This window comes from Ixodes scapularis, unplaced genomic scaffold (genome assembly GCF_016920785.2).
Source record: "Ixodes scapularis isolate PalLabHiFi unplaced genomic scaffold, ASM1692078v2 PGA_scaffold2__306_contigs__length_199485367, whole genome shotgun sequence".
Classification (NCBI taxonomy): domain Eukaryota; kingdom Metazoa; phylum Arthropoda; class Arachnida; order Ixodida; family Ixodidae; genus Ixodes; species Ixodes scapularis.
In genome coordinates this window covers 142,154,889-142,181,199 of record NW_024609857.1, presented here as the reverse complement: position 1 = coordinate 142,181,199, position 26,311 = coordinate 142,154,889, and the positions used below count along the sequence as shown (strand labels likewise).

General features: G+C 48.0%; 1 protein-coding gene across 2 annotated transcripts in view; it reads left to right on the top strand.

Annotated features, from left to right (window-relative positions):
* Nucleotides 1-24,148, top strand: part of LOC8040731 (splicing factor, suppressor of white-apricot homolog) — a 48,595-nt gene extending 24,447 nt beyond the window's left edge. For both annotated transcript variants that reach the window (XM_029981768.3, XM_029981769.4), the window contains exons 9-13: nucleotides 1,168-1,533; nucleotides 6,450-6,635; nucleotides 14,920-15,112; nucleotides 22,834-23,151; nucleotides 23,996-24,148. In XM_029981768.3, coding sequence (XP_029837628.2) covers nucleotides 1,168-1,533; nucleotides 6,450-6,635; nucleotides 14,920-15,112; nucleotides 22,834-23,151; nucleotides 23,996-24,077 — 1,145 coding nt within the window. In that variant the 3' untranslated portion in view covers nucleotides 24,078-24,148. The remainder of the gene's footprint in view (nucleotides 1-1,167; nucleotides 1,534-6,449; nucleotides 6,636-14,919; nucleotides 15,113-22,833; nucleotides 23,152-23,995) is intronic.
* The last annotated feature ends 2,163 nt before the right edge of the window (nucleotides 24,149-26,311 follow it).

The following is a 26,311-nucleotide window of genomic DNA, read 5'->3' as shown; positions in this document are numbered from 1 at the left end:
CATTGGGCTTGGTGGCAAGGACTGCTGCATTGCAGAGAGGGAGGGCAGAGGAAGAAAGTGCCTTGTGGCACTAGTTTTGTACATCACCTACTTGTTTCGAGTCTTCGGTGAAGGGCACGAGGGAGTCTAAATTTATTTGATGCTTTGCTTGTAACCAGGGAAAATTCTATTTTATGCAGCTTTACGAAGTGCATTCTTAAGCTACTGCTCATTCATTTGTATGCTGTCTTTAAACCGAGTCAAATCAACCCAGTTTTATTAAAGCAGTAGCATTGTAGGGCCAACCAAACCTCAGGAGCCGCGTAAGCACGAAATGTGTAGGTCGGTCGGTCCCTAACCGCTAAACAATCTTGGCGGTGCGAGGGGTTGAACCTCGGACACTGGGCTGGACCCCGAGTCCGCTGCTGACTGAGCTACAGACCGAGAACGCAGGAACGGAAGGAGCAGAGGCAGGTGGTGTGTGAAAGTGCGTGGGGTGGAAAGGACGAAAAAAGAGAGCAGAAACAGGTGGTGTAGGAAGAGCGTGCAAAACAAGGAGTCGAAAGGGCAGGAAAGCGTGTTTCCCATCTCGGTGACCCAGAAAACTCTGCCCAAAGGCTTTTGTAGTCGGGTGGTGCTGACGGTAAGCTCACGCATTGTCACAAAGAGACATTGATGTGACATAGTCTGTTCCCATACACCACCCACCCTATGCTGTTTTAGTGCATAGGGTGGGCACCACCCACCCTATGCTCTAAAACACTAAGGATCATCCTGCTCCAGGCACCACCCGAACTAAGAGCACCACCCACCCTATAAAACTACCGCATTTGGATGTGTCTTTTTTATTTTATTTTTTATTTTATTTACAAAATTCTTTATTCTCCAGTCAGGAGACACGGCAGAAGAGCAACTCCAACAACTCCTAAATCAACACGGTCATCAAACAGCCGACAACGCCTTTAGATTTCTTTCTTTACCCTGTTGCAGGTTAAAAAAGCTGGGCAAGCTCCTCTCGCGATGCCCCCCACTCTTTCCACTTTATCCGAGCAAATGCTGGAGGGGAGGGCGTCATGATAGGAGCGCGCTCACCTTTTTGAACTGCAACAGCATACGGGTTTCTTTCCAGTAGTAGCGAAATTACATCTAACCTGTTTTGTGCGGGCTATTTTCTCGTGGCGGAACTAGGTGACAAACGGTTTGACTTCCTGCTTCCGGACCACGAGTACCACACCTACTACGTCTACAAGAAGCAGGACTACCTGTCGGAGCGCATGGAGACGTCGGCAGAGACTGGGACCAAGGCGGCAGCGGCAGCACCTACCCCGGTCCAGGGCGAGACGGAACCCACGAAGGAAAGCTCGGCCTCCCAGCAGCCGGCTTCGCCCGTGGACACTTCCGTCGCCGCCATGGCTGCGAAGCTGAAGAAGGCTCACAACGGGCTGAGCACCATGGACGACTCCAGGGGGTCCGGGTCTGACTCGCCCTTCCCTTCGCTGGACAGCAACGACGGAGTGCCCCAGCTGGGACCTACGGAGAGGGCGTACGCCAAAGGTGGGAGGTCACTTTCGTGCCTTGTGGAACCTTTTGGTGGCAGGGAGGCTTTCCGATCGGTTTGCAGCTGTCCGAATAGGACTATCGTAAAGTTCTAAAAGAACACCCACTCAAAACGAAAAGATAAGTGGTGAAATACCTTGGGGGATGCTGCAGCAGAACTTTGTCAAAAAGTAATGATAAAGGCCATGGCGATGGCCACAAACCACGCAACGTGGGAACTGATACCGCAGATCACGGACACCGCAAATTCGCGTTTTACGATGTGATAAATGCGTGAATTCGCTACGAACTTCTGTGTCTTGGGAAAGGATACCGCAGGTTGCGGATGCAGCAGATTCGTGTTTCACGGTTCAAAGGACTCTCAGGAAACTCACATCTCACGGGAACAAATATTGCAAATCGCGGACGTCAGCAGATTCAAGCTTTATGGTGCAATAAACACGCGGGAACCCGCTATAAACTTGCCTGTCACGGGAACCAATATTGCTCGCGCAGATCGCATTCAAAGAAACGGGAATCCGCTACATGCTCGTGTGTTACGGGAGAAAATACTGCAGATTGCGAAGGCAGCAGAATCTTATTTCACAATGCAATATACCCGCGGGACCAACTTGCGTAAAATCAAGATTGCGCGTGCAGATTGTGGCCAAAAACGTGGGAATCTGCTACAAACCTTATGTCACGGATACGGACACCGAAGATTGCGAGTGTAGCATTTTCACAATTCACGGTGCAACATACACACGGGAACAACTCGCGTATTACGGGCATACCTCGGCAAACCTCACTCATGAGGGCCCTCACTCACCCTCACTCACCCTCATCCTCACAGGTAAGGTGAGGGTGAGTGAGTTTCTGAACCAGGAAAATTCATGAGTGTGAGGGTGAGTGAGGGCCGTGAGGGCTGTGAGGGCCGTGAGGGCCGTGAGGGCTGTGAGGGCCGTGAGGGCCGTGAGGGCCGTGAGGGCCGTGAGGGCCGTGAGGGCCATGAGGGCCATGAGGGCCATGAGGGCGGTAAGGGGTATGAGGGCCATGAGTGCGTGAGGGGCGTGAGGGCGGTGAGTGGCGTGAGGGCCATGAGTGCGTGAGTGGTGTGAGGGCGGTGAGTGCGTGGGGTGTGTGAGGGCCATGAGTGCGTGAGGGCAGTGAGTGGCATGAGAGGCATGAGGGCCGTGAGGGCGGTGAGCGTATGAGGTGTGTGAGGGTGCTGAGTGCGGTGAGTGCGTGAGGCCCCCTTCAGATCGAGCATCTTTCTCAGTAATTTTGGTGTTAATGGCGGGTTGTTCTCTAGTTTTCCCTAGATCGACACGAATTGCTGAGATCGGGTCCGGCTCGAAATAAGCAAGCAACTCTGAGCAATTCGAATGTGTTTGAAGCGGCTGAATCCAATCAGGGACGCAAAACGTTCACGTGATACCTCGTGCCGGTGATGATGACACCGAAAGACTTGGTTCTGGTTTGAAATCGATCGTTTTTTCGGAAATAAACTGTTTCAGAAAGGTGCATTAGTATTCTTAACGAGATTTAAATGCATAAAAACACGTTTATAACGCGTAATTGTGTCTAAATAGTGCAAGAAAAATAAAATTTTTATGATGACGATGGCAAATTGCAGCAATTGGTTGCTGCGTGTGATTGCGGGCGGCCCGTGTTGCTGGTGTTGCGACGTAAAGTTTCTGGGCGAATTTGCCCCATCTGAAGCTGGCCTGAGTGGCGTGAGGGCCATCTGTGCGTAAGGGGATTGAGGGGTGTGAGGGCCGCAAGGGCGGTGAGGCGCGTGAGGGCGGTGAGTGGCGTGAGGGCAGTGAGCGGCGTGAGGGCGGTGAGTGGCGTGAGGGCGGTGAGTGGCGTGAGGGCCGTGAGTGGCGTGAGGGCTATGAGTGTGTGAGGGCCGTGAGGGCGGTGAGTGGCGTGAGGGCCGTGAGTGAGTGAGGGGCGTGAGGGCGGTGAGTGCGTGTGGGCCGTGAGGTTCAGTGAGGGTGAGTGAAGGGCTGAAGGTGAGTGTGACTGTGAGGGTGAGGGTAAGTGAGGGGCTGAAGGTGAGTGTAGCTGTGAGGGTGAGGGTGAGTGAGGGGCTTAGGTGAGTGTGGCTGTGAGGGTGAGGGTGAGTGAGGGCGACCTAAAATGCCGACCTCTGATTACGGGAGCCGATATTGCGCTCGCAGATCGTGGACGAAAACGCGGGTAACTGCTACGACCTTGCTTCTCAGACGTGCCTCTATAACAAATAGATGTGCCTCTATAGCAAATTCCGCAGTTGATGAGATGCCTGTCGGACATTGTGTGATGTTCGACAGGAATCGGGGGGTGGGCGATGTTTCGGAATTTTAATGTTACAGATATTTAGCCAGAAAAACGGGATGGGCGATCTCTCGGGGGTGGGCGTTCACTATGAACCTTACGGTAAAGGCCCTTTCATGTGGCATCGTTTGCTTACTTTGCATCATGTTACTGGAGCTTACGTCGAGTTACGACTGTGAGTTATTCTGACATTCCCGATTCGTATAAAGTGTGGCGACCGATTCAAGAAGTAGGTTTGCACGCAACGTACAGAATGCGAGTGACTCGGGGTCGTATTGTGACGTAACATAGGGAAACGTAAGCAAATGTTTCTGCATAGTTGGGCTTTTATGTTCACGATTTCTCTAGTAGAGCTGAGAATTTGTGCAAAGGTGGTGTTTTCTTTTTACAGCGGAGCTGTTAAGGGCTTGGTTCCCCAAGATTGTGTCCGGTACCAAACAAATGTCGACACAAAACTCTGGACAGCTACCGCCATCTATGAGCGACGGCGACAACTGGCTTGTCGGCCTTGCTCATAGATGGCGGCAACCGGAATCCAGCTTTTCCACTCTGGTTTTCACCAGAGTGGAAAGGCTGAATTTTTTTAGTCATCGTCCTAGATGTCATCCTCGAGATCATTCTAGAAGTCGTCCTTGAGGTTGTCCTAGACTTCATCCTTGAGGTTGTCCGAGAGGTCGTCCTAGAAGTCGTCCATGAGGTCGTCCTAGAGGCTGTCCTAGAAGTCGTCCTAAAGGTCGTCCTAGACGTTGTCCTCGAGGTCTTCCTAGAAGTCGTCCTAGACGTCGTCCCTGAGGTCGTCCTAGGCGTCGCCCTTGAGGTCGTCTGAGGCGTTGTCCCTGAGGTCGTCCTAAAGATTGTCCTAGAAGTCGTCCTTGAGGTCGTCCTAGACGTGGTCCTTGAGGTTGTCCTAGACGTCGTCCTCTAGGCGTCGTCCTTGAGGTTATCCAAGAAATTGTCCTTGAGGTCGTCCCATCATAGTACAGCTTCGCTGGTCTTCCTTGTTCACCAGACTGGAAAGGCTCGAAGTTTTATAAATATTTTTGTTTTTGCATTCTGCCACAATTTGAAGCTGTTGCCCCCGCGCACAATATGTGTGGCTCGAGCTGCTTACAGTGGACTGAGACTTCCAGCCCATCACTGGACTTGGGGCAGGCTTGCACTGCATATGATGTGAATGCTTGCTTACACTAGTGGCCTCGATGCCTTAATTTTTTACTCCGGTGGTTTTGCGCTTCTTGCTTCTTTCTTCAGCATTTGCCAAGGAGCTTGCACAAAGAAAATCCCTATGTTTCACAAATGAAGGAAACTTGAAAATATAAATGATGTCGTTGACTTTATATGCTTGACTTTGCAAAGTTTTTGTTTCTCTCAAATTTTTGTTACTTGCCACCCTTTCCGAAAGGCTAGTGATAATTTGTCTAATTTCTTCCTGTCGTCTACTCAACAAGGAGGGCACTGTTAATTTTATTGCGTACAAATAAAAGAAAATAGCAAGAGTTTCTAATTCCTTATAAAACTACAAGTGGTGTCATATCTGTATTAGGTGTATTGCATGGTCTTTGCAGGGGTATGACATCTGCACCAATTGCGCCATTTTGATACAAACCCAATTTTCTGCGCCTAGTTGCGCCAAAAACACAAAATCCGTCGAAATTGCGCCACACTGCGCCAAAGTAACTCAAAAACTAAAAGAAAATTTTGCGGCGACGCTGGATTTAGCGGGAAACGAGTGCTTGGTTGGTAACATTCAATCTTGTCATAGTAAAGTACACGTCACGGGTACAGGGTGGTGCAAGCAACCGCCGTATTCGAAGATTTCAGCTGTAGTACCCTTCTATACCTATGATACGTGGTCTTTTCCCGATTTTCATTCTACTTTCCGCTGTCATTTGTGACTGCCTGCTAACGGTGCACTGTCATGCGGTCTCGCTGTCTGGCTGCGGGAGGTACGATGCACAGGCTATCAAGATGAGCAAACCTAATTATTTTTTTCGTTTTGAGAGTAAACCTTTTCTTAAAAGTGCTATTGAGCGCGCCTCCATTGTGTAATTGTTCATTCGTGTCTAATCTCGTCAAAATGGACGGCGCTGTCGCCGTGAGTACTTTCGGTTATCACACACGTGCTTCCAGTGCATGAGCAATTGAGTGAATCAGTCACAGAACCGTATTTTGCATGGTGCTCATAGTTTTTTTTATCAATTCGGTACATCGTAAGGTGAAATAGAGTATATACACGAGGCTTAGGGGGCCGAGTAGCGACTGACTGTCACATTTTGAAGCTGATTCATCTTTAACTTATACATTATTGATGTTGGTAAAAACAATGAAGTGCACAAATGTTTGCGGAAGCACATGTGCTATGTCATTTTTGAGTTAACTGGTTCACGTTGACACCCATAGCCTTTGGTTTATTTAGAACGTTGTCTCTGATTTCAGAAAAGTTAAGAAGAGCTTCTTCACCCCTCTGTCAATATATTGAGCTACGTAACCGTAGAATAAATTTTTATACGCCTTTTAGAAGCTACGGCAAGCCATCTTACGAGCGCTGACAACCGTATAGAAAGCCGAAGTAAACGGAACAAAGTGGACCATCTTTTCGTCTCTCTTTCTAGGTCCCGTGAGCTTCTCGTTGAGGCTTAAAGACTCCGAAGGAAAGGAAAAGAAGCGGGTAACCCTGGGCACCGACGAATCGGATTCCGAAGAGCGGGACGGCGGTTCGAGACGCAGTCCCTCGGCGCCGGTTCGGGAGACGCCACCCGCCAGGTCGGCAGAGGGCGGCGAAAGGAGCAGGCACGCGGGTGAGTTCTCTCAGCACCCGTCGGCCACGGGGTGCCAGGACGTCGTTGCTCTTTTGGTGGAGCCATCCTCCGTAGTGCCCGATGCCGGCGGCGCACGATCGCGGAAAAATACGTCGAAATGAGGGGAAACAAAATGCTGCCTTAGTGCGGATTGAAGCGGGGAGCTCGAGGCCGGAGACGCTTTTTCCGCACTGCAGAGCACGTATTCTCAAACTGGGATCTTCGGAGTGCACTCGGAGTTTCCTCGGGCTACCGAATTTTCTCGACCGCCCCTGCCCCTAAGTAAAGCGTTTTCCCAGTTCAAAGACTAATTTAGAACAGTCATTTGTCGATGCAGAGCTATGTGCCAAACACACCTTTGTAGGTGTTGTTTACGAGGTCCCTAGACCTGCACGCTGCTTTATTGCTTCAGTGTCGAGGCCTGGTTCATTCCAGATGTTTCAGAATTTTCGCTCTTTGGCAAAGGAGAAAGAGAAGCGTCGCCACACAAAATGGTCCTGTCACCAACCCAGTTAGCCACTTTGGCCAACATGCGTTCGCAGAATAAACACTAAAAAGTCCGGTTGAAAACAAAACCAAAATAAATGACTGGTATCGCTTTAGTGGCACAAAATATGTTTACAGCCGACATATTACGTCAGAGTGCAGGCGCTTTCTCCACTAAAACTGATTTTAAAGATGCGACCAGCTGCTTTTTAGCAGGCGGCAAGTGGGTTAGCTTTTAGTCAAGAAAAACTGGCGCAGCGCTCTTGTGATGTCACGTCGCGGCTATACGGCTGATTATCAGTGTTGCCGTCCCTCTAGCAGATAGTTTCAGTTTTTCTGTAGATGCCCGAAACCAAACTTTGGACCATGATATTTATGAAACTACACACAATATCAAAGAAGAAAAAAAATTATACCTTGCAATTCAGGGACACTGCTTTAGGTGAGAACAGTCGTAATCCTAAATTCGAAAATATTGACTGAAGTTGCCTTTAAGGCGTGGGGCAACAAAGCAGTTTTAGCACAGAATCTGTTTTATTAGTTTATTAATTAAGGGGGGGGGGGGGCAGGGCCCCCCCCCCCCCCCTTAATTGACAAAAATGGGGTTTTTGAGAAAATCGACCTCAAACTTTCAACATTTGTTATTTCTTACAACGTTTATGTGAAGGTAGTGGAGAGGCTAGTCGACAGATCATAATGATATTATTATATCTATAATGGGCTTGCTTTGGGCTTTCTGTAGAGCCAAAGATAGAAAATGTACCTTAAGTACAGACAAAGTACAGTAAAACCTCGTTATAACAAAATGGGATATAACAAACTAATGGATATAACAAAGCAATCATAATTCCCCTTGCTTGCTAATAGTATGGAGAAATGGACATTGGCTATAACAAACTAATGGTTATAACGAAATAACTACGACCGCTCCTTCAACTTTGTTATAACGAGGTTTTACTGTAATGACCTGTCAAAGTTGACCAAAAAGCGACTGGTGTGACTAGTTTGACATGTTTTTTTAGAAAACAATCAAATTCCTAAAACGATTTGAATACGTCAAGATATCTTTATAGTACCTATCAAATGAGGGCAAAAAGTTAGAAGGGTGTAGAAAAAACATTAGCGCCAGCAGAGGGCGTCAAACACGCGACCTGCGACTAGGGAGGCTCAAGTGAGGATGGGTGCAACTGCTAGATCGGCGATCACGGGACATGGACGCCATTTAATTGCTAAATTTTGCTGGGAGTCTATGGGGCAAAGGGTCGTTTTCTTTCCTAACTCAGGTCATAAAAGCCCATTAAGGTGCTTGCATAATTTACACAAAGTATAAATGATTACTTTTCCATAGCCACCAGTTTTGTTGCGATAGGTTAAGTATTTTTTTAACGCGAAAAATGGTAAATTCCGCCATCTTGGACGTTGCTGCTTGTCTGGCAACTTTGCTTTCTCCGCTCGACGTTTGCAATTCTTGGTGCGAGAAGGAAGCGAGAGAGGCTGTGCCAAGGCGCTCGTTGCTTGCAATGGGAGGCGAGAGGAGGAAAGGCGCATGGTGCAACAGAGTTGCAACAGAGCGGGCGCCTGCTCTCGTGCAGGCAACACTGGTACATATCCTTTCTCGAATCCTCTCCCTCAGGCGCCGCCATTAAATTGCAAACGCTCTCCAGGTTTTGAGTTGCGCCCCCCCTCACTACAGCCTCCCTACCTGCGACGGCAGGCAAAAACATTAGTTTCTGCCACTGCGGCTTCTACGGCTCGTAACTCGAGAACAAAAAATCTGGGGAACATGCGGTTTGCACCCTCCTTCATTTGAGAAATGCCCCCAAAACATACATTTTTTTCGTGAAAATTAAAAATTAAACACTTTTAGCCTGCCCGATTTGAGATGAAACCACCCATGTGTATAGACCTTTCCAGCGGCAGTCTCGAACGAAGCGATTTACAGCGCGCGTCCCTGGTTTTGAGAGTGTACCTCAGTGTTGCCCGACTGCGCTGAGCTGTGGAGTTTCTCGTCAGTAGGCTGTGGCAGCCTGCGTAGGCGCAATTCCGGACGCTGGTGGAAGCTAAATTGCCGCGCTTTCTTTCTTATTTTGTGTTCTGTGGCGAACATAATTTATAGAGGTATTTGAGAAAGCAGTGCTATATTTTTTTGGAACAAAAACAAAGAAATGAAAGCTGTTTTGGTGAGTCCGTGCGCGACAGAACAAATGCAACTGGAATGGTTGTTTCATTTTATGTTCATCGTTTTACGGCACCGTACACTCACCCGTGTCAATCTATAAAGGTCAAAATATGTGACCACACAGAATATCTGAACTGCATGGATATTCCCCGCCCACAACATGAAATTCAATGAGTCTCATCAATCGAACAACATATATTGTACGTACCCCACGGTGCCGCGTTATCCGAACAGGATTTGAGAAAGGTCTCAAATAACACAGCATGTCCAATATACAGTGTCGACGATAGTCACTTCGCGACAATCGGACGGAATCCGGCGCGTTTTGGGGAACATGTAGAAGAGAGCAGCTTTTTTGAACAGCTTCAAAGCAAATGAACGAACGTGTCTATTCTGTCCCCACACCCCGAACCCGACCCTATCAGCTATTTTTCGCGAAGACCCGGAACACACCCGGGAAGGCTTTTTGGAGATTATCTCGACGGAAATAATCCTCCAAGCACGTCGAACTGCCTGCGTCGCGGGCTGCTTGACGTTCGCTCTCTTCGTTCGTTTTCTGCGAAGGCCGAGCGGGCTAAGAGCCCTGGTATTCCCTGGTTCTCACAGTGGAAGATAACATACAAAGGGTAATCACCCAAAACAAGCGAATCAAATAAAAACTTCCAAGAAAAGCCGCCGAACTCCGGATGCAAAATGCAGGTGGGGAGTCACGCTGACCGAGTTTCCACAGCTCAGGCGGGTGCCAGAAATTTCTGGCTGATAGGGGTCGCTCGATTCGCAAAATGGCGGCGGCCAGAGCGCTCTTTTTGGAAAGGTCTATACACGAACTCAACTCTCCTACATCACGCCGCGGTGGTGGCGCGCCGGACGCACTTCCGGCCTGGGGCGGTGGGCAGAAGTCGCCGTGCCAGACATGCATTCCCGTGTTCCTTTGGAAGAAACGAGACAAAAAACATGCCCTCTCGTCAAAATGCTGCGATGGGGGATGTACCAAGAGAGTCTGGAAAGGTTTGAAGATCAGTTTTCATGAGTTTCTGCCCCCTCCGTTCGTCCGAGAACGTGGATAGTAGCCGTGAAATGGGCGAACCGGACGCTGTCGAACTACGACTGCGTGTGAGGGCAACACTTTGTGGTCGCCAGATGTATTTGCTTTGTTCCAACATGAATGAGAGAAAACCGCCAAGTTGTCCGGACCACCCACGGGTTCAGTGCGTCTTCAAATTCACACGGCCGCCTGATCGTTCCAACTTTCGTCTGCTCTTTCGAACTTGTCTGCTTTTTGTCGTCGGCTCGTTCAAACGACAGCGGCCCGTAAACGAAACGTTGACCCGGTAATTGCGATAAGAACAAAGTGCAGGCCTCAAAACACTTTTGAAGGTTGTTTGGGGTAAGTAGGCTAAGTGTAAACAGTAGATACAAGAAGGTGTTGATCATTGTTACCAGTGGCCATCACCGACTTGTAATGCCCGATTCTACTTGTGGTTTTCAGTATCGACGTCCACCATCTCTGCTACTTTGCAGTCCGAGCGCCGTCGCGACTGAAAATAGCGAGCACAATCTCATCGTGGGAGTCAGGCTTTAGCGCCCATTCTACGGCTTTCACGTGAAATGAATCGCCGCACGTCACATTATTCACGCAAAGTTTTCCCTCGTTAGTTTTGCTGAAGCCGCTCAAGTAGTCAGGCATTGTTAGGAGGACGTAGAATCAACAATTCCAACGCGAAAAAGAGCACGGGGACTCCCACCGACGCCGACAACAACGCAATTCAATGGTTTGTTTATGGGCGACGGCGGGCTTCTTTCCCACCATCCACCGCGCATGCGCGGCGCCGGTGGCGTGCGCTAGGGGCGCTCCGGTTTGTTTGTAAACATGAGTTGGTGTATATTATAGGGTAGGGTCGGCTGGATTTCGCGGGGGGCTGAAGCCCCATAAGCCCCCCCCCTTCCCGGCTATGCCTCTGGGCAAAATTATCTCCCGAAATAGACAGGAGTGGTCTGTGTCCTCTGAGGAGCTAGCAGACATTCTGTGCACGATCCTGTTGTACTGTGCACCTTAAAAGCCTCGTGTCAGCCCTTTTAGGATATTGGCCAAGCAAAGACTGCATCTCTGTTTTTCACTTTAATAAATAGAAGATATGTCAGTATTGCCTAACGTGATACCCCTAGGAGAGACTGTGCACAGCATGACGGTTATCCAATGTCGAAGCACATTTCTAAAGAGCTTTTCTAGAAGAAGGACGTTAAGAAGGGTGTCCGACCTAGAGTTTGTTTGCCCACACTGCTCGCTGTACAGTGTTGGAGCCTTATCGTAGCTGGCGGTGCCGCTATTCGGTATTTCTAGCAGCGTATGCGACAAGCTAGCTGTGCCATAAGCACTGCAAGAACACCCTTGCAGGAGCGAGATTGAGAGAAGAGTAATGTCTCAGGGGCGTGATTTAGCTCCCATCCTCGTCGCCATTTCTATGGTCATTTATTGCGCCATTTGTTCCCCCTTTCAATGTGTCCCGAGGAGATAAAAGGAAAGGGAATTTGCTTTGTTTTTACAATGTTATCAATAAAGTTCCGTGTTTTCAGGGTTTTCTTTTTTTGTTTTGTTTTAGATTTTCCCAGAGATTTGGTGTCAATTTCTTTGTCTTGGACAAACTACGGGTGTTTATCGGTACTTGTGTCAATGAAAACGAGAGACGGGCACGAGATTACCTAGCCTCCGGGGAACGTGCGCTAGACCCAAGCACGTGGAAAACTCTCCAGTGCCAATGAGAAGAGGAAACGAGATGAGGGGCATCGATTCCGAAGAAAGTAGTAGTCTAGAGGGGGCTCTGTTCCAGGTTGACGCAAAATTACTCCCCAGATAAAACTTGCTTCCCTTGAAGCTTGGGTTTTTCTTGTGCATGGAAAACTCCGATTCAAAGTTTTTTTGGTTTCCCCCAACTTTGATAAAACTGGCTCAGGACTGAAAACACGGAATCCTAGCTGTGGAGGAGGTTTAGGCACTTTTCAGCATTATAGAATTGCATCACGGAAGTGCGTAGCAGAAATGCGTTGCGGAAACATCAAATTTGCCCGCAGGGGCATCGCCCGCCTAATTTAGTGGACAGCGATCATGTGACACCAACTGTGCGGCCGTGTCGCGCGACATCGCTACGCAACGTGACGTCGCAATGTGTCTCGCTATGTTGCGACATTGTGGTGTCACATGACTTTTATTGCTGCCAACTGTATGACCGTTGTAGGAATTCTATGTATTGCGATTTTGCGGGGTACGACCAAAGTGCTGCAGAAACCCTTTCACGAACATCGTACGATTGATTCGTGCGACATAGGGGAAACACTTATTGTTTGACTGAACCCAATTAAAGTGCACAAGCTCATTTAGTTTTGTTTGCTGAATGCAAATATCTGGTCAGTTCTTCAATCAATCTTCAAGATAATTAAACTCAAGTGTCTTTGTTTTGAGGAACAATGCAGACCGCAAGTTTATCTTCTTCTTGAGCGAGAGTTGGGGGACGTCAATATGCCGAGCTCTGATTGATTCCTATTGGAGGGATAGCGGGTAGACCTCAAGCCACCTAGCATTGAGGTCTACCCACTATCCCGCCATCGGAGCCAATCGGAGCTCGGCATTCTGACGTCAGTGGAACCCCCTGCGCAAGAAGTGGACAAACTTGCGCTCCATAGAAAAATGTCTACTCAACAAAAATTTGTTTAATGAATGGCTAGATACTACAAAGTGTAAAGAGTACAATGTCGGAAGTACTTGTGAGATTGATCTATTATTAGTGATGTTATGGTTAGGGGTGTGCGAATACTCGAATATATGAATTCGAATTGAATAGAAAGTTCACGAATAATTCGATTCGCGAATCAAATTCCTAGTATTCGGTCACTCGAATATTCAATATATTCGACCAAAGACGTGCGGTCGGCGCAGAGCTGACAAAACGCTGTTTTTTCTCCCGATGTAAGTGCCGTGATGTTAGACAGACCATGCAAAAAACAGCTCTTGGTCCTACCATTCCACAAAAATCGAACGCACAGGTTAGAAAAAAGAAAAGTAACGAACGGCACAAACTTTATAGCATGCAGATTTACTCACGATCGTGGCACAATCTACCCTTGAATCACAACCGAAACATCCCGTTTGCGCCGCTTCCAGAGAGGAATTCTTGGGAGGCCGGAACCCCACACCATGGCTAATTCTTTTCACGAGTAAAGCCCCTCGTTTCAAATTGAAGCACCGATGTAAAACACACTTGGCCGCACTCACGGAAATCGGCGACTGCACGATCACAGAAAGAAAAGCACGTTAACCACACCGATGAAACCAGCCGAGTTATCATCGTCGTTCTTTTGGAACCGCAAGCCGCAAATTCTGATTCGGAACGAAAAAATAGTCTGCCTAGATTTGAAAGGGTTTCCAACCATTCGATAGCCGCCTTTGAATTACGAACTGCGAGAAGGTGACGAAAAGACGAAAGCGTCGATCAGGATCGGGCAGGCAGGGCAGGCGTCGTCGCTCTTCTGTTTGCTCGCCCCTTTTCCACGCGACAACACAACACATGCGCACTTACGACCAGTCTGCGCTGGAGCTGTCTCCGTGGTTTCAGTTTCGCTTGCTCCCTCTTTTAAATCAAGGCTCTCTAAAACAGGATAAATAGACAGAAAAATGGATGCATAGCGGCAGTTGGACGGTAACTTGCGCCACCTAACCACTTTTTTTTTTTTCTTGCTTCAGATTATATTGTTTAAGCCTGTTTACTCAGATTTAACACCTCTCTGTTTATTTATGTGAAATAAAATTCCGGGTGCCCTTTTTCTTCCTTAAAATGGAAACCAAATATCACAAAATGCCCCTTTTCTGAGAGTATACAAATATTTATAAAAAAAAAAGTTGCGGTGTTAGGTTGTGCTTTTAACCAGAAAAAAAGGCATGCGTGGCTGCAACTTTGCTTTTCTTGTGACGTTTAGGGTAGATAGATTATATTTGTGCCATAAAAGTGGATTTTAGTGCCCAACATCCAACAGCAACTGCTTTTATTTATTTTTTTTTTTTCACCATAATTTTTTTGCATTTTAGCTTTTGTTCCGTACAAGATTCATATTCTGCACCAGGTGCATACTCTGCACATGTAATAATCTCATTCACAGCACACTTTGAAAAATTCCTACAAATAAAATCACTATTCGATATTCGATTTGATATTCGGCTTTTTTTTCTTGATTCAATTCGGTATTCGATTTGAAAACTACTATTTGGTATTCGCACACCCCTAATTATGATGCATTGAAGTTCAGTGTGGCAAGTAATAGTAAAACAATAGATGAGGTGAAACACCTCCTAGGCTTATAGTGAAAATCAGCTCTCAACATTGTAGGCTTCACGTATCTAGCTACATATTGCAGTAAAAAATATATTTCTATCTGCCCTAAATGTTGAAAGATCCCTCCTCCAAATCTGTCTCCAAATCAAGAAAATGCCGTTTTGGCATAAACTTGGACGCAAATTCAGCCCGCATATATATTATAAATTGATATTACGTCGCTAATACTGATCCACAAAATTAGAAACTTGGCCAAATAGACGTTAGATCGGGACGCTCTCTCTCTCTGTCCCGTCAGACTCCTCGGGAACCAAGGACCGGCTATCTCCGAGCCGGCAGCTTCAGCTGGAGCGCAAGAAGCGGCTGGCCAAGTTCCTCAGCATGATCAAGGAGTCCCCGGCGTCGACCGGCGTGGCACCACCCACCGTGCCTCCGGAAGCGGCCAGGGTGTCCAGCACCACCACGTCCGGGGAGGGTCGGTCCAGCAGCAGGTCAGTGACAACCTCGCTCGAGCCGCCGTCGTCGTCGGGTTACAACGCCCAGAACGCCTCTCTGATTGGTGTGCTTGCTGCGTCCTAAATGGTGGCCCCTCGACTTCCGCCCGACAACGTAGTGGGAAATCTCGCGTTGCCGGCTGCGATCCCAATGGTGTCGCAGCAGCAGCGGTAGACATGACAGATGTCTTTTTCGCCGCGGGTCACTCTTCGGCTGCATGGTCCACGGAAGCTTGGGCAGCCAGGAGTTGGGACGCCGCGCCGACGGCGACGCTGGCGCTCTCTCGTGCTTTGTTCTAGAACTCCTATGCCCGGCCGCCGGGATCGCGACGTCCGCTAGCATGACGCTTTGGCTTTTGCAACGTCGTTCATTGCCTCGGCAGCATTTTTGATGCGTGGTCGGAATGCGGAGCTCAAGATTGTCCGCTTCTTTTGCTGGGTTTGTGGTGAAGCCGGGGTGCCGAGCTTTGATTGGCTCTGATCGAAGGATAGTGGGTTGACCTTGAGGCAGCCTGCTTTGAAATCTAGCCACTATCCTTCAGTCGGAGCTAATCGAGGCCCGGCGTTTCGTTGTCACCACAGCCCCCGCAAAAGAAGTGAACGAACTTGCGGTCTGCATGGAACGCTAAACACATTGGTTTGGCTCACGTTCCGGGCACCGTAGTTTGGTTACTTGCAGCTCTGGATCCTCGAGATGTCTTGTTCTAAGCTGTCGTTGAAGCTCTGAAGGAAGACTTTAATGGGCACTGAAGTAGTGTGTGCCTAAATAAAATGCAAACGTCGCCAGCTAGAAAAAGAAAAACAACATTTTAGCGCAATATTTATGTAGTTTTTGAGACGTGCATCTGTTTTGAGACGTCTACCTCGAAATGGTTGCATGGTTGATTTTGTTTTGTATTTGTCGCTTTTACATTTATGCTCATACATTGTTTCATTTTGTTTTGTCCAATTCTTTTCCCCCGTTCCTGAGGTAGGCTGCAATAATTGAAAATAAGTTAAAGGGGCGGTGCAACGATTTTATGATTAAAAGAATTTGCATCTCGTCATTTTTACGTTGTTTATCGTGTCCCAGAGGATAGAGAAAACACTTCTTTCATTAAAAATGTCGCGATTCCGCTGCATAATCGCCAAGCAAAAGTCTAGCTTTTTCCCCCACCTGCAGCCCCAAGTGGCAGCCGAAGGAACTACCACGGAAAGATTACGTGACCTCGCTCGGCTCTAAGCTGCAGCATAGCGCCCGCTAATGTACGCAGAGAGAGGGAGGGGAAGCGTCCTCCGAGATAGCACACGGGAAGCTACACGGCACTCCGAATGACGTCACTGGGAGTGCGACCAGGTGTGACCCTGAAGACTGGGAGTGAGTTGAGGGGTGCCCGAAATACCAATCTTTATCTTTTTTTTACGCAAAAACTAGGACACGCAGGCGAAATCGGTTTTCTGTTCTCTACTTCAGAAGTGTCAGGGGGCAACTTCCAGAAATCTTTGACCGAAGTCCGAAAATCGTTGCACCGCCCCTTTAAACGTATGGGAATCATTCGCGCAAACCTCATAGAGTAAAAATTCCACTAAGGATTTTTTCTCAATGACATTGTTGTTTTATTTAAACAGTTAAAAATTGTTTCTTGGGAGTTTATTGTCCTGTTCAGGTCGTTCAGCTTTGTATGGAGCCTTTCAAAGACTGTGTGCCTGCTGTAGTAAGCGGTAGCTGTCTAGAAGGCTGGGGGCATGATGAAGGTTTGCCGTACCACCTCTAAACTCAAGTTCCCCAATTTAGAGCAAGATAAATAGAACCTGGGTGATCTGGTGTACAAAAGAACCTAATTTGAAAACTTTTGTTTATTGAAAATATAGAGTTCATTGGCACTCTCGAGCCTGGTTATGTCACACTCGGGTATTTCAAATTATTGTTTGTATCAAACACTCCAAACATCCCCTTGGAAATCGCATGTAAAAGTATAGGAGCGTTGTCTTTTTGTATCCAAGTCCCATGGCGGGACACTCAATATAACGAACGAAGCCCGGCCGCCCGTTGCTTTTTCCCGCGATCCGATTGCACCAATGGCGAGCGCATCGCTTGCGTTGCGTGGCTGGCAGACTGCCAAGCCAGCATACACGCAGCACGATTCGCAGTGAAAAAGCAATTTGACAATGAACCGTTAAAAAAAAAAAAAAAAAGTGGAGGATAGCAAAAACAAGGGAAAATGCACACGCGGGCGCGTAGGGAGAGCAAAGAGTGCTTGCTGTTAGAAAGGTAGCCTGCACCCTTTCCCCGAACACTGCTGATGTTGTGTGACCCCTAGCCCCAAAATAGAAAGCAAAAAAGAAAAAAAAAAAAAAAAAGTTGAGTGTGTCGACAACGGTTGTGCAATCCCAATTTAAACACGTTATCTTTGTTTGCCTTTTACAGTGGAGCTGTTAAAGGGACACTGACACCCCCCCCCCAAAATTTTTTTTTATTTTTTGCCAGGCGCTTTATTATGGTGTTGGAGGACTACCCAATTAATATTTTGCAACAGAGTAGCGTATTTTTTTAATAAAGCCAAAAGACTCAACTGCTCGAAACCGAAACCCGACGGAGGTCGGAGAAGTGGAGAGAAGAGAGTGAGTGGCGGAAGTCACGTGGCTACACCCAACCGTGCGTTTTTTTTTTTGTTTTTTTTTTATCTCCTCTTCGGTAGCAGACGACACGACATCCGGCGTGCGATGCGGCGTGCGGGAACTGCTCGCCGTGCGTTTCTTTTGCAGTTATGTTTGTTCCGCTCGTTGTTCTGTACTCCAAGATGAGTTGTTTTGTACGTTGAGGAGTTGGAGATGAGTAGTGAGTGCCCGTGGTGAATTTCCATGATCGGCTCCGAAAAGAATACAGCCAAGATGTTGCGTGAAGAGCTGGCTCACATGTCCTGCATCCGAAAAAAAGGGGCATTGTGCGACAGAGTTTCCGAAAGATCAACGGAATCGGGACCAATGGCTGGCTGCAATTCCTGTAGACCATTTACGGGCACCTCGGAAAGCGGACGCTACCTGATTTATATGCTCCTTGCATTTTGTGGAAAGTGATTACATTGAGTTCGCAGGTGTCAAAATGGAAATCTCATACCATTTAATTCAGCGAAGTATCGTCCACAACATTTGTTTGTTATCTTTTTGTTTGTTTGTTTCTTCAGTGATGATTGTAAAAGAAAAAAGAGAAAGATATGTAAACATCGAAAAATGTTTGAAAATAGAAATAAAGTTACACGGGGGATCGAACCCGGTCCTACCGCGTTTGAACCGGACGTCTTTCCCACTGAGCTACTGGAGCATCTCTTTTCTGGTGGATCTCTTTCCTTAGTAATAATTCAGCCGGTAAACTGTAAGTTGGAAAGTTTGCTGTCGATTTTTCTCTAGCAAAAGCACTCCCGGGTCAAAGTCGGGAAGCACCACGCTTTGGGGACATTCGCACCTAGTGAAGAAATCGTACGCGTGCATATTCAACTCGAAGTAGACACGTCGTGCTTGACGTTTGCGCGAGCGATGTCTTCAGCCACGAGAAGGGAGCGACGGCTCGGCGACGTCTTCGCGCAAATCGGCTTGGTGGCCGGGCGTGTCGTACGGGATGAATACCAATTCTTTTGATCAGTCCCAAATTTCTCTTTTAACGGTAGACAGAATTCGCCGGTACCGGGAACGACAGTTCTGAAATAGAGGTCCCACGCCCGTCGTCCGCTGCCATCGCCGTCCCCGCGAGTCCCACGATACGCGAAACGACGAACGCACAGAATGCTTCCGGTTGTCTGTGGAACTTTGTTTTTCAATCAACGTATTTATAGCTTTTTAGAAGCCAGAAAAAATGGGTTTCATATTTTTTTCTATTTTTAATATTGAGTGTGTGCCTTCAGTGACCCACGACTTAGATTAAATTTGGTGGTCGCATCGATACCTTAGAAAACGGCTTGTGACCGCGAAAAAGAGAGTGAGCGAGACTCGAACCGGCCAGTTCTTGATCGGCAGTTTTCGGGCGGAAAGAAACCGAATTTCGAGCCGCAAATTCTGTTCTGGGTAGTTGAGCTCTCATATGTCACGTACAACTAAAAACCTCGGCGAGCATAAATACCCTGTCAGTGTCCCTTTAAGGGCTAGGTTCCCCAGGATCGTGTCCGGTACCAAACTCGTGTCCACACAAACCTACACAAACCTCTGGAGAGCTACCGCCATCTATATGCGACGGTGGCAAGCTCAGAACCAGTCTGGTTGCCGCCGTCGCTCGTAGATGGCGGCAACCTTTGCAGCTATCATAGAAGAATGGATAGTTGGGCGCATTGGTGGGAATTCATCGTAAGAAACGGCGCAGGAAACAGACAAGGACGAAAAGAAACACGTGACGAGCGCAGCGCTCGTCACGTGTGTTTTGTCGTCCTCGTCTGTTCTGCGCGCCGTTTCCTAGGCTCTTACCAGTTCCGGTTTGGGCTCAGGATGGGTCGGATGCATGCTCTTAAGGGGGAAGAAGACTGGGAGTGGAAAGAGCGGCGACGTATGCAGTAGCGCGAATGGGTCTGCAACTGAAGCGAAGCCGCTGTCGTCTCGACTCCCTTGCGAAACAAGAGCACATCGCTTGCCTGGAAAGGCGCCATTGAGAACAGAACCGGCGATGTAAATGGCGCCGGCGGGCCACCGAGGCCAAGCTCAAGCACGAGGCCCGGCGACGACAGCACTTCACGCCGGCTGAACAATTCCCGGGTGCGACGACAAGGTTCCAGAGGGAATGCGTGTACGACCGCCTCTGGTTCGCCCGAGACGTATCCACGTTCGGCGGCCAGTCGGACGAGGATAGGCGGAAATGGGGTGCGTGGCGTTGCAACGGTGTATCGATTCGGCGGACGTCTACAAAGAACTGGCTTGCAGAACGTGGCGAGATTCCCTGCTCAAAGGCATGGTGCCCCGGTTCGCGACCGTGAACAGCTACATGTACCCACCCGTACCGGAGCACCTACCGAGGTTGAACCTCGACTCCCGTTCATGAGCCTTCGGCGGTTGACGTGGTATAACAGAGACAACCGGGGACAAGTACGGCTGTCAGATAACTAATTACCTAATCACACCTTAATCCTTACATTTATAAATACTTCATTTACACCATAGTACAGCTTCGCTGGTCTTCCTTCTTCACGAAAGTGGAAAGGCTAAAAGTTTTTCTTTTGCGGCTGTTGCTTTGCCCCTTTTTTCTTTTTTTTTTGCTGCCCGAGTTTAGTGAGCTTTCTTTTTTGTTGCTTGCTTAACTTTTTCTATGGATTAAGGGATTTTGTTTTATGCATCTCGCTTTTCCGTTTTCTTTTCATTTTTTAAGATTATTTTTGTGTTTTGTCGTTTATGCTTTATGGAGGTTCCGGCCAGGTGCGTAAGTATGGCGGTGTTTGCGGTCTTCGCCAACTACACTCTACTGTTTTTAGCAGCTCTCGGGTGCTCTATTTAGTAAGCTTCCGTTTGTTGCAACCTTCGGTATTCGCAGAGACGCCAGGAAATTTCAACTCGAGCTTATTTAACATATTTTTGTATATTGGATATTGATATACAGAACTATTTTACGATCTTCTTTGAATTAGATAGATCCAGGTTTGACTTGCATGAAATTATGAGAATGGCAGTTCAAGTTTGGTAAAGCAGTCTTCTCACAGGTGACAAAGAACACCTTTCACAATATCAATCAACTTGTCAGAAAAAAGCACACAGTGAATGAAACGCGTTCATCTGTCTTGAGGCAAGCTCCCTTCATGTGGATGTGCCGAGTGCAATTCCCGGACTCAGAGTGAGGAGGGCGACGAGCGTCGCTTTTTACCAACCAGTGTATTTTGGACATTATTCATTTTACCCAAAATATTTTGGGTCTCAAGTGTGGCCATTACACACATCTTTTTATACATCCAACTTTTCAACAAACTTGGTAAGTGTGGCTCTCGCTCCAGTCAGGGCCGTACCCAGAAAAAAATTTCGGGGGGGGGTTTTCGGGGACAACGGCGGCCATTTTGAAAGTGTCTATTGTCTTATTTTCGCCTATGAATCATGTGCATCGGTGGTATATAATGGAGAGTTGCAGCAAACCGGAGAACCGGTCCCGGTTTGGTATCCGGTAGCCGACCGGCGCCACTGCGCGTGCGCAGAGGTGGAGATTAAAATCGGCTGGCTGCAAGTGCACCGACCAGGGCCGTACCCAGAAAAAAATTTCGGGGGGGGTCAGAACCCCCTATCCCCCCCCCCTGGTTACGGCCCTGGCTCCAGTGCAGTCGTTTACCTGCGTAATAGTAGAATCGGCGCCAAATTATATTGTTTGGGTTATGAAAGAGCTGAATCGTTTAATGGTATGAGCAGTGTTGTAGGAGGCACAGCCGAAATTGCGTGGCCTTCAAAAGTGCTTTTTTCACAAGAGTGCTTGTGCAAACGATAGAACATTCCTCAGCGCCTATGCCTCCAATGGGTCTTTGTACAAGTTGCAGGAATGAATATAAGATAAAGGCTAAACCGCCATTCTAGTCTCCGCTCGTGTTGCAGACCACGGTGCCTACTTCGCGTTTCTGCACCTCACGATTTTATTCATATACCGTGTATCGTGGTTAGCGTGCCCTTTTGCATCTTGCTGACACATTGTTCCAACGAACTCCCAATTTGACCTCTTAGCTTGATGCCTTTGAACGAGCACTTTCCTTAGTACTATTAGCTTCGATAGGAGCCCTTCAATTTTAAGGAAAAAGCAGTGAACACCATACGTCGCTTATTTGTGCTGATGGTGTTGCACTTTGCACTTTGCTGTGACTGAGGGTGTGGTTGCCACACTACTACTTTTTTTTGAACGGAAGCTAACTCGGATTTCGCAGCTGTAAGCGAAGCTTGTTGTGGCACACTAGAAAGTCAGAGTTTGCCGTCTGCCCAACACTTGCATCGCCAAGAAACTGTGCATGTTCGCACACGTCGCATGTCTCAACATGTCACAAGTCACCCGACGTCTCTCTCTCGCCTCAGTCTGTGCATTTTTTGTGTCCTTGCAAGAAAAAGGTGGGAGAGGATGATGAGGGAATGCTTTGAAGACGCGACAATGCGTGCTAAGAAGGCAGATATTATCACGAATTAAAGCAGCAGACGATTGCGGAACCGGGGATAAATGTTTAATTAGGCAAACTTGCTCGTTCAAGCTTAAGCATAACGAACCGTTCAATGTGTGACGGTGACGAAGGATCGACTGACCCAGTGTTGCCAGTCTCAGCTTCTTTAATAAGGACTATGTAGTCTGGAATATTCTGCACAGGAACAAGCAGTATATTACTAGATTTAATGAGAACATTCTAGAAGGAGTTGTAAAAGATAAAATGACGATGTAGACTGGTGGGGTTTGAACCCAATGCCTTTTCTCAGGGGAGCTGCGTGCCATGCCAATCCAGCCACGCACGCGGCAATATCGAACTTGAGTGTCGGCTGCATTTCTCATAAAATGCATTTCTGCATATGACAGTGCTATCAATAAAATAAAACACAAGTGCGGATATATATACAGTAAAACCTCGCTATAACAAAGTTGAAGGAGCGGTTGTAATTATTTCGTTATAACCATTAGTTTGTTATAGCCAATGTCCATTTCTTCCCATTATTAGCAAGCAAGGGAAATTATGATTGCTTTGTTATATCCCGTTTTGTTATAACGAGGTTTCACTGTATATATATATTTTTTTAATAACCTGGCTCATAATGCACAGGCTGAGCGACGTCCAGCGGAGCCCCACGGACTCTCTGCCCGGCTCGCCAACCGCCCCGGCACCGTCCTCGCACAGGGGGCACAGCCGCCACAGTGCCAGGGACAGTGGGGGAAACTCCTCGGACGGCTCGCCGCCGCCCCCGTCGTCGAAGGCGGCCTCCCGCAAGAGCTCCTCCTCGCATTCCAGACACCGCTCCCGGTCGCCGGGGTCCCGACACCGACACTCGAGGCACCACCGCAAGGCCGCCACCTCCCGGTCACGCTCTAGAGAACGCCGCCACCGCAAGCATCACCGCAGTCATCCGCAGGGCACCAAAAGGTCAGTCGCGTCTTTCCGCGCGTCCTGTTTGACCGTACGCCTGGAGGCGTACGGTCAAACAGGGCGCGCGAACCAGTTGCCTACAGGGTGCTAGTAGTGTTACATTTTGGGTAGGAGTCAATTTATTTTTGCCTCCTAGATAACGGGGTTGTAGGGGTTGAATTTCCTACGTCACCTAAAGAGGCACATTCTGCAAGATTCTGCTGAGACTCAAGTTCTCACTGATCAAACACCAGTCTTGGCTGAACACCGATGCAACACTCCCATCCACATGTCCATTCCATGCCCCCCGTCTGCCTCTTAGCCAACCTCTTTAGGCGATGTAGAAACCTCAGCACCAAAGCCGGGCAATCTTACCCTAGCCAATGTTTTCTGCTTTTCTTAATATTCAACTACCGTAAAGTATTCAGCTACTGTAAAATCCCATAAGGGTGCCCACCCAAAATGAAGAGATAAATAGTGAAAAACATGGGCTCAAACATAACTTCTGATAAAGTTTTGCTGTCTCATTTTCAGAGATAGCCCATACCCTTTGGGGTGAGACAGCAAAACTTAATAGAACTTAACACAGACACGTGCTTTGTAGTGGTTATAAACAAAGGCGCGTGTCTGTGTGGGAGATGTTTTAGAATCGTTCACCAAGGGCAGCTGCCAACGCTATGAGCTCGCGCTTCTAGCCTTTGCTGCGGTACAACATATGGTGAAACGGAGTATAGGGAAATGTGGGCACTAATTTTTTTCTAATAAGCTATACCTTTTATTTTTTGAGCTAAATGCTGAAGTGGGGGGAGTGAAAACTTGCTTGTGTGCAAGTAACAATGTTTAATGCACGCATATTTTACAGGTCAGGAACAACCAGTCCATCACCGACAAGGAAAGTTCGGTCCCGGAAATCTCGGTCGAAGTCACCATCAAAGAGGAAGTAGAAAACATCAGGCCCATATTTGTACCATAATGATTGCTGTAAATAAATTTGTAATAGTGTATGTATCACCAATTGCGAGGTACCTTTTTCTCTGGTTCTTACCTCACTAGTTTTCAGCTTGCCATGCTAATCTTACTCAGCCTAATTGGGCAAATTTAATAATTTCATTGGGTTTTCTGTGCATTGTTGTGATGCAATAGCTATTGCTTTTGATCGCACTTAATCAATGGTGTTTAGGAAACATGCAGGCCAAAAAAATGTTTTCTTCCCGAAAATTTCAGATTTTTTGTTTGTGTATGTTTTATTATCGTCAGACACCCTATATTAACGTATAAAAAAATCAAAACAATATCTGCACGAAAAGTTCATGAAAAACGCGTCTGACCAATTTGCGGCAGGCCGACAAATTGCAAAATTTTCCAAATCTCTCTTATCTTTGAGCAGCTCCAACTCGCGACAGCTATTGTTATTGCTATTGTTTGCTATTGCTATTGCATTGCTATTGTTTGGGCAGGTAGGCACAACCACAGTGGTGCATAATATGCATCAATGAAAGGAATTAAAGGAGGAAGAGGAAGGAACAAAAAAGGCGAGGGGTGTTGGGGGAAGGTCAGGCTATCCACCATGGGTGGCCAAGCTGCGGCTCGCGGCTCCCTCCCCTACCCTACCCCTACCCCCTCCCCCACTTCCCCACCTCCCTTATAGTCACACGAGCACTTCCCCAAAAAGAGAAATTGAACGCGTTTTAAATTCAAAGACAGGTTTCATGCGGTTTGGCAGTCTTGTGCTACTGCTACCTTACGTACAGTTGGACTGCTTTTGAATCGGATAGATTGAAAGTAGTTCGAGTTTCGTTTATTGCTCTGGACAAAAGTCCCCCCCCCCCCCCCGCGGCTTTTGGAAGTTTCGTGGTTTTGTTGGCGGCTCTTAGGCCGGGTCAGCCTGGCCACCTCTGCTATACATCATCTGTCCCCCGATGGAAGACGATCAAGGCCCCGGCTGGCCCGGTCTAGTCACGAGCCCATCAGAGACAATGCTGTGCCCAACTCCAACATACTGTTGAGGCAAGACGCCACACAATCCCGAGCCGGCCCCAGCCGCAGTCCAACAGGCGACAAGGGGCATAGGGACAAGGGACAGCTGACAAGGGGCCAGAGACTACCGCTTGCTCTGCGCAGCCTTCATGATCAGTGAAATCATCATGGTAGTCGGGGGGTTAATGTCATTACGAGTTCTAAGGGCAGCTGCCGCCATAAAGCGACAACTTGCTGCAGCCAAGAAGAGCCGTGCCTCTGTGTTCGGGCCCGTCTAAACGGAAATCATGAGGCGACACGACTCCAACATAAATCGTACGGCGCTTCGCTTCAATCAGTCTTTTTTGCTGGGGGGACCTGTGTCGAATCTTGCCCGTGTCCTCCACATCTATGTTGGCTGTCTGTCAATCGCTCAAGACCTCCGCTTCTCTTCAGGTCCCGAAAACGAGAAAGGGAAGGGCTGTGTTCCAAATTTTACCTGAATAGATCCGAGCTACTCAAGATTTGCTATCTGCACAGCATCAACCGGGGAAGGGGGGGGGCACATGACACTCCAGTGACACCAACCATTGAGCTTCAACTGCTTCAACGTCATTTTCAGAAGCAAGGCAAAGTCGCAGAGGGCCAGGTTGGGTAAGTAGGGAGGATGGGGTACGATCGCCACACTGTTCTTTTGCCAAAAAATCGGTGGTCTTGAGGGAGGTGTGACTGGGCGCTTTGTCATGGTGCTGCAGCCAGTTTTTGTTGCGCCAAAGTTCAGGTCATTTCCGGTGGACGTCGTTTCACAGGCGTCGCAGAACGTCGGAGTAGAACTCTGAATTAAGAGTCTGCCCTTTGGGAACACATTCCCTGTGGACGACCCCTTTTGCATCAAAGAAAACAATGAGCATGGTTTTGGCAGCACAAAGTCCTACTTGTCTTGCTTTTTTTTGGTCTCGGTGAACTCGGGCTCTACCACTGGGAAGATTGCTGCTCGTTTCGGGGTCGTACCCGTAAACCCCTTGATTCATCAGCAGTGATGACCTTGTAGGTTGCATCCGCACGTGCAGTGGCACAAAGCTCCATGCACATATCAACACCAGCCGCAGTCCAACAGGTGTCTTCACAAATTCGAATGTGGCCAACCAGAAGCTAGAAATAATACCCTGGCGGTGGTCAGGCAAAACAAGCTTAATAAGTGCGTCGGAGTAACTCTTGGTGA